General features: G+C 39.2%; 1 protein-coding gene across 3 annotated transcripts; it reads right to left on the bottom strand.

Moving 5' to 3' along the window:
* Positions 1-457: 457 nt before the first annotated feature.
* CNOT7 (CCR4-NOT transcription complex subunit 7) lies at positions 458-21,148 on the bottom strand. 3 transcript variants are annotated; one of them, XM_069855958.1, is made up of 7 exons: positions 21,063-21,148; positions 19,965-20,173; positions 19,468-19,661; positions 15,802-15,963; positions 9,030-9,174; positions 4,190-4,300; positions 458-2,072 (listed from the first exon to the last, which is right to left on the bottom strand). In XM_069855958.1, the coding sequence occupies exons 2-7, from the start codon at positions 20,079-20,081 to the stop codon at positions 1,944-1,946; spliced, it is 858 nt and encodes a 285-aa protein (XP_069712059.1). In that variant the 5' UTR covers positions 20,082-20,173; positions 21,063-21,148; the 3' UTR covers positions 458-1,943. The 3 variants fall into 3 exon arrangements, with proteins under 3 accessions (XP_069712059.1, XP_069712057.1, XP_069712058.1); XM_069855956.1 differs by lacking the exon at positions 21,063-21,148 and adding an exon at positions 20,899-21,050; XM_069855957.1 differs by lacking the exon at positions 21,063-21,148 and adding an exon at positions 20,455-20,585.
* Positions 21,149-21,286: the final 138 nt, after the last annotated feature.

The raw sequence follows: 21,286 nt of genomic DNA, 5'->3' as shown, positions 1-21,286 counted from the left end.
TGCATCACACTTCAGGGGTTCTTCATTCCACCGGCATGCAAATTTTCTATATAAGCCTACAGTTCAAGTGTGACAAGACAGATTGATGCCATAGTAAGAATCTGTCCTGTTTTCCCATTCCATCACATTCTTATCTTCTTATTAAAAATCAAAAGATAACCAAGTTAAAATAAGTCACCATCATCTAATGCACAATGGTATTAAAATAAATTACTAATGGGATTTGGGTGCCTGAGTAGAAAGGTGTAATCATACAGTCTTGCAACTCAGGTCAGTAGGAATTAAGTGACTGGAAACACAGAATTCCAGCCTAGAAGTGCAGTCAAGGAGCAGTGAATTATATCATTTTATAAGCACCGGGAAAAGAGCTATCATGCCTAAACAAAACAGAATACAGAAATTAACTGACTAAACACACACATTCCAAGAAAAATTGTGCAACAAAACCACCAGTCTGTTGTTATGTAACAAAACATTTTGTAGGCCTTTATTTACAAAAGCTTTAAAAACAAATACCCTCTCTTATGCAAATTACTTGTTTAAAAAGGACCACCTGGTTACATCATTGTGGCTCAATGAAAAAAGGTGTTCAGTTTTTTCAGTTCAAGGTAAAACAATAATTTGGCGGACATCTAGAGATTTTTATACTGCTGATTTCCATGTCAAACATGTACACATATACATGCGTGCAGGCACACATAGGTACATAGTGTCACACATTCCATCATTTCAGGCTAGTATTTAGCTATTCAATACCAAAAATCCTTCCTGCACAAACACTCTGTGCACATGCTATGCAGAGTTAAGAATGTACTTTAGGGTCCTTTAAAACAATATATATAAAATATATTGCTAAGATACACTCAAAAATAAACTAGCATTACACTCCTCAGGTAACTTTATTAGCTAGAAGTAATTTATATTTTGTTGTTTTACAACAAGTATTTGTAACACCTGTCTTTATAGCAGCTACTAAAAAAGCATGTTTTAGTTGTCCTAATTCAATTAAATAGTTTTTTTGCAGATCTTTGGGTTGTGTCTTCAACTAAACTGACTTTCAAAACTCATCAAATCAAGTATATAATAAATATGACTTCATAAAAAATTTGAGGTGTACATTACTGGAATAAAAGCTAGGAAGTTAATAAAGGGAAGCATGCCATTACAAATCTCTTACTATTCCAATTTCCTTCAACTAGCATTTTTACCATTAAGCTGAGAAAGTCATAGCTGTTCTTTTCCTGAAGGGTGTAAAGCTGTTATGTGCAGGATGTGGTGAAGACGACTGAACACTAGTAGAACAGCAGTTACTATGATTTTAGCAGTGCGTTTTGCTTGAACAAACAGAGGTTATGCAGCAAATAATTCATGTTCCATGGTTTGAGATACCAAGGAAATACAGCATGAAGCTGCTGAACTTGGCAGATGATTGTTTTCTAGCTGAAGGCAAAAAAACCCCAAAACTTCAAATAGAGGATCTGAGTCAGAGTCGCTCTCTAAAGTGCAAATTTGATGGTCCACAATCTTGAATAGCCAAAACGCCTGCATAGTGGAAGGAACAGACATGAATAGAGAAGTTAGTTGTTGTCAGTGCCAGTTAATTTGGAGAAGGGAGGAGAAATAGACAAAAAACTAGAAGATCAGTATCAGTAAGTTTACCAGACTATGATTTAGCTTTCCCCTTCTCTCTTCCACACTGATCCTATACATACTTCTTAACAAATGGGCTAGTTACAAGGCCAAAATGTAATCCAGAAAAATTTTACGTATCAATATTAAGATCAAAATCTGTGATAGGAACAGTCAAGTTTAGTACATAGAAAGGCAGAAAAGAAAGTGTGCTGAGAAAGGGGGGAAAAAGCCTTATTGTCCACGGGGTTCAACCAGAGGTAAAATCTATATACAAGGATGTGGAGGTCAAAAAGGTGGCCTTTTACTTCATGTCATGACTGTTTGTTGGCTTCTTCTTCATATGCGTTTCCTGTGCCATTTTGTACATAAGATGATCCCGAACCAAGGCCGTATAAGTGGCCACAATATTTGGCATCATCAATGTGATCTTCAAAGAACATCTAAAGAATTAAAAGAGAAACACAGATCACTGCCAAAGAAAAGGCTCAGTTTAAAAAGAACTATAGAAAGGCTTTAAAACATTACTCTTTTTAGCATAAGATATCAAACCCCAAGGTACAAAACATATAACACCACAGCCAAAATTATCAAGATGTGCTATAGGACATGATTTTTTAAAGTAAATCTCTCAAGGAACACAACCAGTTGTCCTGTGACCCTTTCCTGATGAAATGGCCAAATGCAGTGCTTTGATAATTTTGTATTATCACTTATCACTCACAATTCTGAAGTGCAACAAAGATTTCTCCAACCGACTTCTACGGAGTTTCTCACAACAGGCATATGCTTATCATCCATCATTGGTACCTATACTCTACCTATTCCTCAGTGGGGATGTTTCATCATAATTTGTCTTGAAATGGTAGTATGTACTGATTTATAAAGATGGCAGAGGGGCAGAATGTTTGAGCGCAAAACCCATTACGGAGTTTAGAGAAACGCAGAAAGATGCATTTCCAGCTAGCTCCTCACAGAGTGGGGGCTTAATTTAAAAAGGAACTGCAAAATTTAAGTAAATTTTGTACTAAGACCACATGTACACCTTACAAGTGTTAACTGCAAGCAGAATGATATTTTCATATTCTAACTTTCAGACTTAGGTTTTCAAGCAAAACCACAAATTATTCCACAAAAAAAAGAAGAAAAAAAAAAAAAGAACATACAAAAATTGAAGAAAACTTCACAGCAACCCTGGACATCCCAGTGGTTGGTCAACATTGGAAACCTAAAGGAGCCATAAGCATGCAGGAACAGGGCAGCCAATATTCAATCAAAATGCAGAGTACTTAAATTTTCTCCCTTTAAGCTTTGCTTTTAGCATGCAGTCTGGATGGAAAGTTCTGTAGCATAGGAACTGAACACCTCAATTAGAAGCTTTAAAACCCTCAACAGTTCAAAAGAAGAAAAAAAAAAGGGATCAGGTAGCAAAACACCAAAACAGCTCTACCACTGTATTTAAGTTATTTCTGATTGCAAGAAAAAGATCAGGAACTTCATCTGGGACTCAAAATCAGAGAAAGTTGCAACTCTTTCACAGCAATTAATAACACACTAGTGACACACTTACTAAAATGAAGTTTTTTCACTCAGAAATAATTTGTTAGCTCTACTGAAAAGGCTTTAAGAATGCACATTAAATATATTTATTTCTGCTAACTAACATGTTCTTATTTAGAAATGCTGTATTTGCAAAGAATCTCTGAAAATACTAAAAAATAATCATAATCAACCTATCTTTGTTGGCTTAATTAAACAAATGCTTTGCACTATAAAACCTCAAAGATTTCTACTAATATGAGTTTTCCATAAACTCATGGTGCTAATTCACCATGAAACAAAAAATGCATCTCATTAGACAAACAATCATGGGTTTGAAGCTTTTCTTCTAGAAAACAAATTTTAAAGGCAATATCTTGGGCATGACTATCATATAATTCCTTTTTCTCTTTATTTGCTTAGGATTTTGTTTCAAATTCAAGAGTGAAAGGTTAACAATATTGCACAGAGAGCAGTTAGCAGCACTGAGATTGGATCATAACAGTAACACAACCCCCTCTATTGTATATGCAGCCCATGACCTGCCTGACAACTGCAACAGTTCCAGCAGAGGCAGAACAGAGTGTTATGATGAGCAAACCAGCTTCAGTCACAGCATTTATTTTTCATTTGCTGTGTCATCAGTAGTTGTCAGAAACTCACGGCCATTTTTAACTTTACACAAAAGGGTGGATTACAGAAAACAGACACCTCAGCATACACTACTAACGCTTATTAAAAGGTGAGGTTTGCTGTTGCCATGTTTTAACATGGTAAATGACACTGAACTGATGTCACAATGGCATGTTCAAATGCACTGGCATTTGACCGGTGCAACTGCTTTCCAGAAGCACAGTATTTCAACATGTGTTTGTTCTGTTACTGTAAAATATTGTAACATCTACCCCTGAACTCCTTCAGAGACCTCCTTAAAATACAGCAGACTTATCAGAATCAGCAATTCCATTGGACTATGACAGCACGTTACAGTCATGGAGATAAAACAAACACATCCACCTACTTCTCTCATTTTGAAAAAGGCCATTCCTGTGAGTAAAGAATCAGATCCTGCCTGATGCTGTGGTCCTATCCTTTCGAGCTCTAACTGCTCAGCCACTTCTTGTAATCCACCCTGAAAAAGAAAGCATTTTTGTTAACTGCTGGAAAAATTAAATCAGAAAACTGAACAACTATATTTGGGTGAATCTGTTACAGAAGTCATAAAAGCTCAGGTATATTCTAACATTTGCACAGTAGCTGAAACTGTCATTATACTAGATAAATATACACCTGGAGATTCAAACTTTGGGTATCAATAGCAGCATTAGAATATTGTGTCAATATTGTTTAAATAAAGCAGTATCTGTGACCAACAAAACCACTACTCCTTCACGTTACAAGCTTCTCCAGTAACCAGATATTATTACTTAAAACTATTCCTTCAAGATGGTGAAAGGACCAGCAATGCTGACAAACAAAACCAGGAGTTCCTGTACTACTCCTATTCGAACAAAAGTTTAAAAGGCAAAAATGTTCTATACAAGAATTCAAACACTTACAAGTGAGGCGCCCATATGCCTGCGTGCATGAAACTATCTAGGTTTCCTTTGGAAAAAAAAAACAACCAAGCTTTTTCTTTCCACTTACCTTTCCACAATTAAAGTTGAGGGTTTTTCCACTTCACAAAAACTGAGAGTACCCTCAGGTATCTAGAACACTACAGGTACTCCAGGAAAGTGTTATGCAGCAGGCATTTAGAAATCAGGTGATAAAGCCAAAAAAGGAAGAAAGTGCCAATTTCATCTCTGCAAGACACTCTACCTCTCTTTAAAGTTTGTTTCATTAGTTGCCATAAGAGAATAGGGGAAAAAATCCACTGTCCTACAACTAGTTTTCTAAGATACTAAAATCCAATGGTATAGCCATCTTTTCTGTTAGAAGTGTATGTATTATAGATACATCTAATTTAACATACTGCTTAAAATGAATAGATTTCTCATGTACAAAACAAGAACAATTTAAAACACTAATTGTCTGCTTTGAATGTTGATACATGGTTTAAAAAGAACAGTCTGAAGCTGTACACATCACTTCAAAGCTGCAAATCTGTCTGCTCTTAGAGATAAATCATCTCCCATTTTGAAGCATTTTCTTCCCAATAAGCTTGTAAGAAATTATCTCCTTAACTGCAAAGTAACTAAATAAACCTCTATCAGTGCCTCCTAAAACGGTAATAATCACTACATGTAGAAGCAAACCCACCAGAAGTTGTTTTGGTTTTACACAGAAAACAGGATAGATATGCTATACTTTAACTGTAATCTTTTAATGCTGTAAGCTACGCTGAATCCATAATTTTGTAAATCTTTATTTTTTTTTTTTATCATTAAGCTTTAAAGCTACTGGAAACAAAGAATGTGCATGTGCTTTAGTCTAACATCTAGAAAGATAAAAAAAAAGCGAAGACAAAACCCCTAGTGCTGCTGTAAGCTTTGCAATGCAAAAATGTCACACAGAGGCAATACTTTTTTTTTTTTTTTAAAAAAAAAAAGACTGCCTAGTATCCAAGTTCACTTTTCCTAGCACTCTTAAGCTGTGTCTAGTACAGGAAGAGAAGCAATAAGAGGCCAAAGTGTAACAGTCAAAGTTAAAACCCAGAGCAGTAAAAATAGTCTGACCTCAAAATCAGACCTAACATTATGAAAATTCCTATGAATCTTAAGGAAACAGGTTTGGGTCTGGGTTTTGTTTAAAAAGATGGAAAATACAGTAATAACTTTCCCAAGTAACACCTACAAACTAACATGAAAATCCATTATCAGTATGGCTAGTTTTATTCTAGCTTGAGCAGCAGGAATAAAGTCTACAGAAGTTTAAGATGAGCGAGTCTATACACTATACAGTTAAACACTGGAGCAAGCTTGTTTTCTCAGTGCTTGGATACAACTTTTGAACACTGCAAACATCCTAAGTTATTTCATTTACACTCTCAAAAACATGCTGAAGGTCAGTGGGCGTGGGGGAAAAATCAGCATCTCACCATGTTCACCACTTTCCAACTCTAATAATCAGCTCCAAGAGTCAGCAACAGCAGTCAGGCCCACACTCCTTCAAGGCACCATTTTCAGCTCTTAAACCCTCCACTTCCTCATGCTGCAAATTAGCAGTGCCTCATCATTAGGTTCAGCTAGCTGTAAGATTATTCTCTCTGAATAACTTTGAAGAAAAAAACACTCAGGAATAAATTAAATAATACTTATACAGCAGCTGCAAGCTCTGGAACGTAGACTCAAATCAAAGTTTACAGTAAGAGCAGCCTACAGAGAAGTTTTGAAAATAGCACTTTTAATGATACATATCTGCAAATATATCGCATGCCACTTGTGTGGCACTTCTTGCTCTATAAATGCAATAATTATAGAGTAAAACCTGGCTGTGTCTGAGACTTAACAGCCTGTTGGGGTTCTCTTTCAGGCAAGACTTTAGCACGCCAGACAAGAACATTTAACTCTTGGAGAAGGACAAATTCCTGCCAAATTTTCAGAGATTTGTCTTTCAAGAGGTGACAATGATCTACATGATCACATGGCCATACTTAACAGCAAGTCCAGTTCAAACTCGTGTTTCACGGCACTGACAGAGTTCATTGTTCTGTACAACCTCCCAATCTTAAAAGCAAGTTTCCAACAAAGTCTATAAATCTACATTACTTACGAGTTGAGTTGCTACTACTATCAAAACGTTTGCAATTGTCTACATAGGAAAATTTTTAGAAAACAAACATGAGTTTACCTTAATATCTCAGGTAAGCTCCCAATCTGCATACCATTTAAGTGCACTCATGTCCATTTGAGTTAAGAGTAACACACTGTGAATCCAGAGGCTACTTAATTCTACAAAAAGATCATCAAACAGCTTCCAATCTTCCAGCATATTCTTCTTCTCAATGCCAAAAACTCTTTTTGAGGGGTGGGGGGTATAGGGGGGAGGGAGGAGGGGACCTAAAGCAAGTCAGCAAATTTCATATGAAAAATAACTTGGACAAGTCAATAAAGGACAACTGCACAGCAGGTCAGTTCACTGCAATTTAATAGAGCTTGAAAGTGACAGAGATTAGGAAACAGCACATACATTTTTAGAGTCACAACACTTGCTTCAGCTGCTCTCAGTACAAGCCCACCAATATTTCATCAATGGTAAATTTGGAGGGGAAAAGTAGTCTGCATCCCTTCCCCTCCTGTCAGTATCAGCCTGAAGGTTGGGTGACGCGAACAAGATTTATTGCAGTAAAGCTGACCTACATATGCAAAAAAATAAAAAACCAAAACAAAAACCCCTGTTCTTAAGGTTTGCTGAAGTAAGACCTGTGGAGGTTTTGGTCTTCCAATAAATATTAATATCGCTAAACAACACAGGTTACACACAACTGTGTTTTAACAAGATGACAGGAAACAAAATCCCTTCATCTCCAAACCCACTGGAAAGGTTGTTTCTGGAATGGTGATGTAATGTTATTCCATCATCTTTCCCATGTCACTAAAGTCAGATTATTTATTACATTCTTGGTAACTGCATTGCCACGACTAAGACACCAGATGCTTTACTTTGCTTCACAAGGAGTGAGAAAGTGAGGGGGTTTTGCTTCGGAATTCCCCCTCAGACCTCCTTTTAGACTCCTGAAGTTTACAAACATCTCATTTTTGGTTCTGGTCTCTATGGAAAAAAACTGTCTTAAAGATCTTCTCTAACACTCAGCTATTTGCCCAGCCAATTACACCAATAAACACTCTAGATGAACACAAGTAGAGATACTTTTCACAGTAACTGGACAGTAGATCTCAATTTTCAACAATAATTTGATTTACAGAAGGATTTACACACCTTACCTCCCACACAAGTAGGCTAATACTTAGAAGTGACACACTTTTACTAGTTTATCTCAAAAGAAACAGAGGACTACATAGCCCATGCAGACAACTAGTTGAGCACGATGAAGTGGCAAGCCATTCCTTAGTTAGGATTTGGTTGTACTGCAGTGTCCTTTTTCCTGCAGGTTCTCATTAACAAGGCCTAGAGAATAGAGTTACTTTCCATGATAGCAGCAAGTCATTAATTGCCTCAGATGAGCGATGCACCCCATTCCAGCAGCAGTCCAGACTTTTACAGTGCTTTGGTAAGTGCAGCTGTTAACAATCCCTGTAGCGTCTTTCATTTGCTGTCTTCCCCTTCACATACTTAGTTGCAGTTTCCATTCATTCTCCAGTCCAATAAAGCATTCAAATTTTATGCCTGGTAGAGTAAGCCAATTAATAACCCAGCTGGCCTAACATGAGAGATTAGCTTCGGGTACTGGATTTTTTTCTATAAGTCACATGTTGTCCCTGAACATATGCTGTTGTTTATCTTTCCTTATGAGGCCATGAAACAATTCTTCGCTCCATTCCTCTTCCCAAGACACTTCCACAGCATCGTTGTTGCAATTACCTTTGCCAAGACAATTGCAGTCCTTTACTGGACTGCACAACGAGGAAATAAGAGCATATGAAACCCATCAATTCTTATGGCTCAAGAAGCAAACTGTCAATTCCAAACATGGGTTATCAACTGTCAACTAAGACTGGGCACTAAAAATACAGTATCAACATGCTATTTTTACCTGGTAAAGAAAAAAAAAAAAATCCATGTGCGCTCCTGCCTGCCTCTATCAATAGCCTTAAATATATAAAGTTTGAGACAAGGCTGTTCAATGGGTATTATCAAAGCAAACTCAGAAAATAAATACTGAAAATAAGTAATTTTTAGCAGAAAGTACTCTCTCTCCAAAGCCAAAATTCATTCTGAGCCATTAACAGACTACTTACCTTCAGATTCTTGCAACTCTTCATGAGATATTTTACATCATAGATGACAGGGAAAAACAATCGCAGTATTTCGAAGAAGTCCAGCTCTTCTTCAGGTAAATTAGAGTTTGTCAGGATTTTGATTAGATAGCCGAAGTCATATCCACTGCAAATTAATAACAAAACCAATATAAGCAAATGACTTAGAAGCACTTCCTTCTCACTTTTAACATCTAGACTTGATTATATATCAACAGGACATTTTGCTTAATTTCAATGCAATTTAGACTGATTCTTACAAAAGGCAATGTCAGTGTAAATAGCCCCATTGCAGCTTTCAAGAAAACTTAGTCTGAAATTTAGTCTTAACAAGGCCAAATGAAGAAGCAAAAAAAGATCCGCCTAGAGGAGCTTTTCCAAATTCTCAAGCAAGGTCGGCTGCTGGGGCTTCATCCGATAACAAGAACTTAAAAGAAAAAGACTATCTAGCTGGTTCCTTTCACAGATCTGAGTTTCTGACTGCAAACTTAATGAGACAAAATTCTACCGCTCTTGAAATCCAGAGGACTCAAGAGTTTCCAGAGCCAATACATGTTTATGCCTGGAGGTTTTACTCTCGGCAATGAAGGAGAGCAAACCGTCTTTCAACTTTCCCAATTAAATCAGCACAGTCAGACAACTGAAAAAACTAGTATTTTGTAGACTATTGCTCCTTTTGGAGGCAAGGAAAAAGAAACTGAGGTTATATATAAACCATGTATGTAGTGGAGAGAAGAGTTCAGAGAAAACTTCTTTCTCAGTAGCTTAAATGAAGAGGACATAAAAATGAAGTGTGGCAGTACAAGGGGAAATCATGCACTTTTGCAAAGGATTAAGAGACGAAACAGAGGATTTTAAAGCACAGGAATGACAGCTGTCAGGTATTAAGCAGGACTGAACACCATAACAAAAAGCATTGATGACTAGTTATCCTTTTCACTAGGAAGGCAGAGATCACAAGCCAAATTATTCATCATCAGATCACAATACGATCCCTTGTATTTGCAGAATTGCTCATGTACATATACATTGAGCTAGACAGCGGACTGATACATTACCTTATTTTATTAGGTTGCAATTGAACCAGATCAGTTCCTAGATTTTATTGACTTGCAATTTTTAAAATGTCCATACTATCAATGAAGATGAAAATACACAGGAAGGCTGCCTCTGCTGAGGGCTGCATCAAATTTGCTGCTTCAGGAACCTTAGTGTAAATACAGCTGAGAGACAATTCAAGTGAACAAGTAGCCACCACAGAGACTCCAAATTCCCAGTTTAAGACTTCATGTTTGTTCTTGGTTACACAAATACCATACTCAAAATCAGGAATTTTGGAACTTAGTAAACATTAAGATCCTTAACTGTGAGACGAGCAATACAGAAGACAGTTAAGAGCACTGGACAACTGATCATGCAGATATTTCACACTGATGGAGACTGGTGAATTCTGATGCAGGCTCAAGGCATTAGATTGTATATCTAGTGAAAAGAGGATTGCTTTTCGTATCTTTTGTATACAATGGGGTTCTCCACATGATGTTTATCTCATGATTTACTAGACAGGATGGGGAATTAAAAAATGTTGGGGTAGCCTGTATCAGCATGAAGCTCTCTACAGGAAAAAAAAAGAAAAGAAAAAAAGCCACATTGGCAAAAAAAAAAAGGCTGTTGAGGATTAAGGAGATTTACTCCTGTAGATTTAGAGCTCTTATTGATGCACTGAATTCCTGACATCTCTCATCCTTGTGGCTCAAATGAAACAGACATATAAACACTTTTGAAGTGAAGAAAACAACGTTCGTGCCTCTCTGCCTCAAAAATTAAGTATGTTTTTAACTCTCTCATTAAAAAAAAAAGATGTACATGACTGAATTTCTACAAAACAGATGCTCTAAACCACCTCCAATTTCTAATTAGAAGGAAGTACTAGAAGAAAAGTCAAGATTTGCTTACTATGTGTATTGGGAGGGAGCAAGCTACCATAAATCTGCAGTTCTGAGGAATAATTTTATAGATAGGTAGATAGATATTCCCCACCTCCCCTCAGACCATAGCAGATTCTTTCATCCTAGAATCTTCAAACAGAAAAGGGAACAAGATATCTGAATACTGGTTTTAATCAGCATGATTACCCTTCCATTACATGACAGCATTCAGTCAGATACCTGGGTCTGGACCCTAAGCATGGGTTTGTTTTTGTCAGCTCAACTAAATGGCCTCTCACATTCCTTAAGTTCCAGCCGCCTACACTGTGTCCTCGTGTGCTTGTAACAATCATCACAAACTACACTTTATGTAAATGTCTTGATACTGCATTGTGATCAGTAATCCTTTTAATCTACTTTTATGGGGTAGTAAAGCTCCAGTTATCCAAGCTTACATAGATATAAAACCTGTCGCTCCAATTCACAACTAAGATACCTATAGTTCAAAAAGTTTTGAGTGACCACTACTGAATGCTAAAAGAAGGGTAAGAAAGTCAACAGTGAGCAATTATGTAATTACCCACTCATTAAAGAAATTCTTTTCTAATCCCGTAACAGCCGATTAGCGGTTGGTTTATACCCTAAAGCACACAAGCTTCCTTCTTTCACCATGTATAATATAATCACATGAAGTCACTAAGTGCAGCAGCTAGCCACAATCCCTCAAGCTATACAGCAATATAAGCACTCTTACAGCCACTTCTTTACTTTTTTTTTTTTCCACTGAGTGTGGACAGCTGCAAGCAATAAGACCATGGAAAAGATCAAAGGTACTTGTATTTCTCTCTTACTACCCAGAAAGTATTCAGATAGCCAATTAACCATGAACCCTACTTGAGCACAGTCTCTGCAAATCAGAACCTGACAGGGCTGAGAAAACTTTACTTTGTTTTATAACTGGTTAACAGAAATGCACCAACAGATTAGATTTTGCTAAAATCAGTTAGACAACTGATTCAGATACAATAGCTTGAAACTTTCAACCTACCCAGAAACATTTGTTTTGAGGCATGTTTGCACAGAGCCTCCAAAGGTAGATGGAGGTTGCACAGAGGTGGTTACTCAAATCTTCAGCAAATCAGTCAGTTGAACATCCACAAAACCAGTGTTTGAGCTGTTCGGTTTTATAACTTGTTAGATTGCCAAGCACCCATAGTTCTCTTGACTGTGACAAGAATCAGAAATCCAGGGCTTCCCCCTTCCCTCTCATCAACTCAAATACATTTTAACACACACAAAAGATCTGATGGAGTTGCAGTATGAGAGAATTGGCGACAGTGAAAATGTTTCTTTGCTCATGCCTGGTAGAACTGCAGGTCCACACAGATTTGCCAGCAGGCCAGGATGTCAAGGCAGCTACATAAAATGCACAGATAAAAAGCAAACAAAGAAAACTATTTGAGAAGCTAAGAGTTTAGGAATAAACTACAAAGGACTTCAAGGAAATAGAAGACTGGGAAATTAAATAAAATGTAAATATAACCTCACACTCTAAAGACTAATCCCCCTCAGCCCACTTTGTAAGACACAATTTTAAGAGTCAGTAGTAGTTACAGCATTTTAAGGAAGCAGAAGCATGGACAGCAACTATCAAGCACGGCTTCTTCCTGTAATCTACTTCCCATAGTACTACTTCCTATAGTATTTCTTAAATACTGCATAGAGAGCCTACACGAAAAATTTTTAACTGAGCTGTCCCACTGTTTGAGTTTCCACTGATGGAACATAACTACAATCAACCTAAGATATATTTAGAAACAGCTGTTTACTATTCACATTTTGTGACCCACAGTCATTTAGAGCTTTGTGCTATCTCAGCTTCCTCAGAACTTCACCCAGTACTGCAGGGATCTGAGCTCAAGATAATGTCAACATGCTCTGTCAAACACAAAAGCCTTTAGATACTCTCTGACTTCAAGCAGAGTTGTGGATAATCAGTGTTTGTCAAACATTTGCTGGAACAGCCATCTTAACAGGACTTCTAAAGACATTTACAGTGAAGTCCACAACAAAAACTCATTTTAGCACAGATGAAACTGGACCTAAAGCCATTCCATTATTGCCCATAGTTTATACCACACTTCAACCAGCATATTGGTCAGGAAACACACCAAAGCAATATCATTACGCTTTAAAAAGAATCCCTAGTGTAGAAACAACTCAGGTTATTCTTTTGCTAGGACAGCTGGAGGCTGGAGGCCAGTGACAAGTGGGGGTCCCCAGGGCTCAGTACTGGGTCCAGCCCTGTTCAATGTCTTTATCAATGACCTGGATGAAGGCATCGAGTGCACCCTGAGCAAGTTTGCGGACGACACTAAGCTGGGTGGAAGTGTCGATCTGCTGGAGGGTAGGGAGGCTCTGCAAAGGGATCTGAACAGGCTGGACCGCTGGGCTGAGTCCAATGGCATGAGGTTTAACAAGGCCAAATGCCGAGTCCTGCACTTGGGGCACAACAACCCTATGCAGTGCTACAGACTAGGAGAAGTCTGTCTAGAAAGCTGCCTGGAGGAGAGGGACCTGGGGGCGTTGGTTGACAGCCGACTGAACATGAGCCAGCAGTGTGCCCAGGTGGCCAAGAAGGCCAATGGCATCTTGGCTTGTATCAGAAACGGCGTGACCAGCAGGTCCAGGGAGGTTATTCTCCCTCTGTAGTCAGCACTGGTGAGACCGCTCCTGGAATCCTGTGTTCAGTTCTGGGCCCCTCACCACAAGAAGGATGTTGAGGCTCTCGAGCGAGTCCAGAGAAGAGCAACAAAGCTGGTGAGGGGGCTGGAGAGCAGGCCTTACAAGGAGTGGCTGGGAGAGCTGGGGTTGTTTAGCCTGGAGAAGAGGAGGCTGAGGGGAGACCTCATTGCTCTCTACAACTACCTGAAAGGAGGTTGTAGAGAGGAGGGTGCTGGCCTCTTCTCCCAAGTGACAGGGGACAGGACGAGAGGGAATGGCCTCAAGCTCCGCCAGGGGAGGTTTAAGCTGGACATTAGGAAAAAGTTTTTCACGGAAAGGGTCACTGGGCACTGGAACAGGCTGCCCAGGGAGGTGGTTGATTCACCCTCCCTGGAGGTGTTTAAGGCACGGGTGGACGAGGTGCTAAGGGGCATGGTTTAGTGTTTGACAGGAATGGTTGGACTCGATGATCCGGTGGGTCTCTTCCAACCTGGTGATTCTATGATTTTAAGATTCTATGACAGCTTACATTGGGCCCTTAAAAGTTATTAGACAATACTGGAAAAACACTGTTTTGTAGCTGCAGCTCCTTCTACATAGCAGTGTCTGTTGATGTACCCATTACATGCCTTTCCCTATCTTCTCCTGAGCCATCCAAGTTATTTTACTGTAATCAAGCTTAAATCACAAATATGCATATAATGGTCCATAATAACGGATTTAAAAAGCTGAAACTTAATTCACTAACTCAGCCTTTTTAGTTATTATGACACAGTTCATGGCACTCTTCTTACAGGATTTTACCCCAGGGTGCTACCCTAGCAGCAAGACAGCAAAAGTAAGACTATTTTGGAGTCATATTGTGATTCAAGACAGCTGCAAGTGGAAGATGTAGGCAAATTAGATAACAAGCACACTCAAAAAGAATCCTCTTTTTAAAAAACAACTTGTTTTTCTTTTTTCCCCAACCCCTTCCCTGCTTTTGGAAAGTCAGTCTAACACTTGCTTTCTAAAAAGCAAGTCAAAATGTTGAATCCTGCAACAGGCTCTTATATGCACAACTTTCTGCTATTGTTTTACATGCCCCGCTGAAGCAATTCTTATTTTTCAGTTGGTTAAGAAGAAATTCTTAGATACCTTATTCCATGTGCCCTTCTACCCTCCAGCTTCCTCTAAGATTTAATACTTAAGGATGAAGAGGTTGGCTTTTTCCTTATTTTGTCACCTACATATTACCACCCACCAATGCAGCATTGTGATAAACAAGAACAAAGCCATAAGGAAACAATTAGTCTCAGCTTAAACATTTGCTCTAACTTGGTTGACTTACTTAGCGACCAGCATTTAAGATGTCAACTTAAGGGTACTACATAGCAATAAGCCTTTAAAGTTACTGTTGCTTACGAAAAGTGCAAGTTCTCTGACACATAATTAACTATGAAAGAACTACTGCATAAATGTCTAAATATTAAAATTTATTGATGGTAAAAGATCTTTTCTACCTCCACAAATTCACAGAGATTTGGCATTCACATTTGTATTTCTACTTGGAAGATGAGTTCATGTGAGGAATAAATAATATAATATATTCATTGCTACAGGTAGAACTTAGGCTTATCAGCACTATCCTTCTAAACTGCACTATTTTCAGCTACCCAGGAGATTTACAACTAGTTTACAACTGTATTTGAAAACTCTCCACCAATAATTATGCAGTCTCTCCTATGAGACAAACAAGATTTCCTCAAGAATTGCTTAGGAACAGTTTGCTTTTATCATGCCTACTATTATTACTTGCATGTGTGCTACTAAAAGATACAGTGCCATCTGCTGGCTTAGGAGTTTCATGTTTTTCTGGTTTAAAGTTTACTGGTTATTGCGTAAACACAAAAAATAAAAACCACCAGTACGACCCTATATGCTCTAGTCTTCTAATACAGAATGCTGCTATAGTTATTACAGTAGAAATAGTTTTCCAAGCCTTAAACAACCAAGATATGTGCTATATAAACTATCAGACATACCACACAACATGAGACATGGAATCCAAGTTCTAGAATAATCAGTATTGAAAAGCCAAATAATTAGCACAAAGAATTTACCTATGAAAGGAAAGCCACTTGACACCTTCACACAGTACGACCCCTGACGTCATAAGCAGTTCTGCAAAGTACTGTGTCTCAATTCCTTCTTCTTCATGCTTTTTAAACTGGATACCAGATGTCGTTAACAGTTCAATGGAGTCCTGGGCATACATATCTTCTCTAAACACAGAAGAAAGGAAAAAATTTCAAAATCTTAATGATTATAAACCTGGTAACACTTTTTTTCCACTATGCATTTCACACTATTCACTAGCACAGAGCTGGATTAATATGACTTTGTTCCATGTTAATTACAAAACCATCCATTCTTCATGGCTTTTATTAACCTTCACAAGCATTTCACAACTCCCAGCAACCTCCATTCTTGACTCCTTCATAAAAACATAGTTCGTGTTCCTCTTCCAATCACCTGGAACTCCTTTTTGTTAATCTAATGAGGAAAGTGAATGTATGCATGGAGGTACTTGGCAAATAAAATCCATTACTTAAACTGTGACAAATTAAATATAATAGTTGAAGCACTCTTGTCAATATCATAGAACTAAGAACAGTACACTCCATATTCCAGGGCTGTTATTAGTTCTGTAGGTAATGTTTTCCACAGATTTCTTGGGATTTAAGCTTATATAAATATTTAGATGCATGCTCATCAAAACTTCCTACTTGGTACAACTGGAAATTGAATACTTGCTCCATGTAGTCAATCCTTAAAATTCAGGCAGCCTAACTCCCCTCACCCCCCAAAAAAAGTCAAAGTTGTTTGTTTAATAGCCATATTTTGGACCTAGAATTTAATGTATGGGAAAAATTCTCCTTTATGTCATGTTTGACCGCCTCTTGCCCCTGTATTTTTTCCCCTTAATACCGCTAACATTTTCGTAAACTCTTAAGTATTTTGCAATTAAATGAATGTGATGTTTTTTTCCCCCTAAAGTTCAATCTATGTCATCATAACAAAGACAGAACGGTTAAATGAAAAAAAACGCAAATGTGGCTCTACTTAGATAATATTCCTATTACTGTCCACAACATACTATTCTACAAAGTCTCTTCAGTGTATATATTTTTCAATTTCAATTAAAAAACAAGACAAAAAAAACCAGAGAAGACAGTCAATAAATCAAACTTGACTATTAGATTCAGTCATAGACTTACATCCCTTATTCCTAATAGCAAGTCATCATTCACCAGAACATAAAGATACATTCTCAAGTTGTTCCATCCATTTTCTGCCCTCCAACACAGCTGCTCATTAGTTCTCCAGCTTTAAGGCATCAGCTTCCCAACACCTGTCCTTTTCCATAATACATTAAAGAATCTATACCAAACATGCCTATTTTACAAAAAGAAATTTTAATTCTAGGTTGTTGCTCTGCATTGATCAGGTGGATACTTAGGGTAGAGAAATATTTATGCTCTTTAAAAGCATACTATAACAAGACCTGGCTGGAACCACATACAAAAAAATTACCTTCCAGGAACAGCCAACAGCTGTTTTGCTTTAGGAGCAGAACATTTGGCACACTGCCACTTCCCAAAAGGAAGTTTAGAAACAGACAAAAATAAGTAATCTCTCCATCCCTGTAAAAAAACCCGTGCCTGTTGCATGCAGCACTAATACAGCTTACCTTTTTGAACAAAATGTCCCAGCAAACTAGTAGCAAGTTAGTTAAGTGACTACCTAGACCTTACATTACTAAGCTGCATCTGGCATAAATGGATGGAAGATTTCTTTTGTTTTCAGTTGCCTGACATTATGTAAACCTTCAAACCTCAGAAAATTAGTAATACATAATACAGGCTCTTCTTCCCAGGTTACAGTTTAGAAGTTATTAACTCATTCCTCCTCCTCTTTCCCCCATGCTTAGCAGGATTAGTATATCCTTCTACTGAGACAACGGATAACTTCCACTCAGCACTTACTTGGCCAGGTAAGTTTAGTGACACAAAAAAGATCGAACCTGCGCTTACTTTTCTTTCAGGAGGTACCTCAAACAAAACTAAAACGAGCAAATCATTCCTCAGACCAAAGTGATTTGTGACAAGCCACAACAGCACTGCTTGTTTAGAAAAACAGAAAGATTAAGAGAAAGAGCAGCAGTTTTTTCTTAGTAAGAACTTTGGATACTTTTTATCTGCAGAAAAAAAAGGTCTGTTTTCTAAACCTCCTTTGTAGGCTGCAGTTGTAACTCAGGTAGATCAAGCTTTGCAACTATCAGCTTTGAGCACAGCTGCCAAAAAAATCTCAAGCTTTCAACATATTTATGTCTGAGAAGTGTTTGCACTGAAACTCAATTCAGGTGATATGAAAACCTAACAAATCAATTACTTTTACTTCAGAAAAAACATCAAGATATTAGTAACTTTGTCAACTACCTGCTAAAGATACAATTAGAATTGCAGAGAAGTATCTCAACTCCCTGGGAAAGCTGGGTTCATACTTAAGGATTTATCATTGATATGAATCACATTCTGAAATAAAAGTTCACAGTCTGATTCCAACAGACAATAAAAATCAGCTTGCTTTTCAACCAACACTTCACACACACAAAAACCCCTCCACAGCAGTTATGCTGTGGAATCAATAATCCCTTTCAATCCATTATAAAAGAAAATTAAAATGCAGTAGCTTAATGGAATAAGTCGCTTTGAAGACATAAGAGAAGCTGCTGCAGTATTAAAAGAGTTGACAGTATTTTATCTAGAATGTTTTCTAGAACTCATTGTGAGGATTTTAACAAGAATAATGTTATTTTAAATAGGACAGAGCACACTCACTTCAGAATTTGCTGATAACATTTGTCATACTTCTTTTTAGCCACTTGGAAAGCTTTAAATTTTTTCTTAATGTTTGTATTTTCCATTAAAAACAAGCAAAGAAACAACATAAAACTTCTATAACAACTAGGAAGAGTTAAACTAAGTTTAGGAAGAAGCACTTTGAAATCTTATATATGAAAATACAGAGCTAACTATTGCACTAGTGGAAATGCATCTTTGTAAAAACTGTGTTAGAATTGCTCAGTATTTTTGACCAAATTACCAACAGTAAGACTGACTGCACAGAGATGAGGGAAGTAATTGCACGTTTGGCTGACAAAAGTTTTCCTTGCAAGGTATCTATGGTATTCCAATCACAAGTAGAGTTGTTACAGCTTTCACAATCATAGAATAGGTTGATGTGGAAGGGACCTTAAAAGATCACCCACTTCCAATGGATCAGGTTGCTCAAAGCCTCACCCAGCCTGGCCTTCAATACCTTCAGGTATGGGCCATCCACAAATTTTCTGGTCAACCTGTTCCAGTGCCTCACCAACCTTTAAAGTATAGAATTTCTTCATAGTATCTCCTCTATATTTACCTTCTTCCAGTTTAAAACCGTTACCACTAGTCCTATCCCTGCACTCCTTGATAAGGAGCCCTTCCCCCTCTTTCTTGTAGGTACCCTTTGGATACTGGAAGGCTGCTATAAGGTCCTCACGCAGCCTTCTCTTCTGTAGGCTAAACAAGCCCGACTCTCTCAGCCTTATATGTCCTCATATGGGGAGTGCTCCAGCCCTCTGATCATCTTCGTGAGTCTCCTATGGGCCACCATCATTGGTACATTTTCAGTAACAGTATGTCAGAAACACATATTTACTAGTACAGACATTTAACACTTACGTTAAATTAAATTTAAAATTAAATTGCCAAGTTGAAGTTCCTGGAGGGTATTCTCCTTGCTCATTCATAAATGTCAGTCCCAATTGAATTATTTTTAACAAGTCTACATTGCAGCGTAATAACTGGTACTGATAGTCTGCGTTGCTTCTGAATTCACCAATAGGCCTTGCAACTACTCCGGGAAATTCCGTGTCCTGTAAGAACACAATTGAAACTTAAACAAAACACATCCATAAAAATATATATTGCTTATTTTCATAAAACATTTTTCAAGCATCCAGCAGTTTCATAGCTGAAGAGCATTGTATAAATTTAGCTTTTAAAGTGGTAATAATTTGGGATCCTAATGTTCATGCAACATTAACTCAACATTAAGAATCCATTGTTCTTTCAATTAAAATGGATAAATAAGTTTATAGTTTTAGTTTACTAACAGAAAATGAAATTATCATGGCTTTTATGATAATTGGCTAGATAAACATAAAATGCTCACTTACCATAGCAACATAGTTATACTTCCGTATAACTTGACGAATTTTCTTCATCTCTTCATCCAAGTTACATGCCCAAACTTCACAGATTCTTTGGCTATGGTCTACGGTAGCTGCTGGCATAGTGGGGGGCTTCAAATACCATACATCAAAAGTAACAGTTGACTGAGGGTCAGTTTCATAAAGGGACCTTTAATGATTTATTTTTGATTAGCCTAAGAGACAGAGAAAGTATCAAAAGTAAGTTTTCATTCTTCACTCATCTAAAAAAATATGCTTAAGCATCAGGATTAAACTTCATTACTTAGAATTTCATCAAAAAAACCCCAAACAAACAAACAAAACAAGGCACAACACATTCCTCAAATCCCCGTGAATTTCAGCTAGGGAAGTCTAGATTACTACCCAAAACTACAACCCGTTGATTCTGCCAGTAGCTTTCTTGCACTAACCCAGCCAGAACAGCAAGGCACGCTAGTTGAGACATTAGAGATACCTGAGCCCACAAGCGCTACTCCCCCACGGGTTAGAGAAGAACATTCCTGCGGATCCCACGGCTGCGCGCAACGCGAAGCGGCAAAGTGACTCCGAGCGTCACGCCGAGCTCGGGGACACCGCGGAGGCCAAGCGGCCGCTCGGGCGGGCAGCCTGCCCGGGCACGGGCACCTCGGGCAGGCCGCACCGAGGCGGAACGCGGCGGGAAACACCGCCCGGCAGGCTCGGAGTCCCGCCCCAGCCGCCTTCCCGCCGCCTCCTTAGGCGCCTCAGGCCTGGAGAGCGCGCCAAGGGCCCCCACACGGGTGCAACGGGGAAGGTACCGCCCCGGCTGCCTCCGCTCCCGAGCTCCCCACAAAGGCTCGGCGGGGCCGCTCGGGCACGGCCGCACCGAGCGGGGGCGGCCCCGGACACCCCGCGCTCCCCCCGCCCCGCGCCCACTCACGCTCTCGGCCGGGCGGGGCCGGGCCGGGTCTGGCGGGGCCCCGCGGCGGCCCCCGACGCGCCGGAGCCGCCGGTGGCCTCCAGAAACGTACGAAGCGCTGCCCCCGCCGCCCCGCCACACAAAGCCATTACATCATCGCCGCGCCACGGCCTTTCCCCCCTCACCTCTGACCGGCGGCGGCGGCGCGGCCAATCGCCGCCCGCACCGCCCCTGCTTCAGCCCGTCCTCCTCCGCCCCCCCAGGCCGCACGTCACGGGCGCGCGGCTGCGACGCGGCTCGGCGCGCGGGAGGGGCCACCTCGCATGCGCGATGCCCGGGGTGGGGGGCGGGGGTGCTGCCTCTCCGCGCACGCACGAGGCAGGGAGAGAGGCGCATGCGCGAGACCGGG

This window comes from Phaenicophaeus curvirostris, chromosome 4 (genome assembly GCF_032191515.1).
Source record: "Phaenicophaeus curvirostris isolate KB17595 chromosome 4, BPBGC_Pcur_1.0, whole genome shotgun sequence".
Lineage (NCBI taxonomy): Eukaryota > Metazoa > Chordata > Aves > Cuculiformes > Cuculidae > Phaenicophaeus > Phaenicophaeus curvirostris.
Note: the sequence above shows the minus strand (reverse complement) of the source record. Positions and strands in the feature narration are given on the sequence as shown.

Excerpts from the sequence above, each read along its gene's own strand:
- CNOT7 (XM_069855958.1), bottom strand. The coding sequence starts at position 20,081 with ATGCCAGCAGCTACCGTAGACCATAGCCAAAGAATCTGTGAAGTTTGG. Across the intron at positions 15,964-19,467 it reads AATTTTAAATTTAATTTAAC|AGAAGATATGTATGCCCAGG; the intron begins GTAAGTGTTAAA and ends TTCTGTGTTTAG. Across the intron at positions 2,073-4,189 it reads CCTTTTTCAAAATGAGAGAA|ATGTTCTTTGAAGATCACAT; the intron begins GTAGGTGGATGT and ends TTAATTCTTTAG.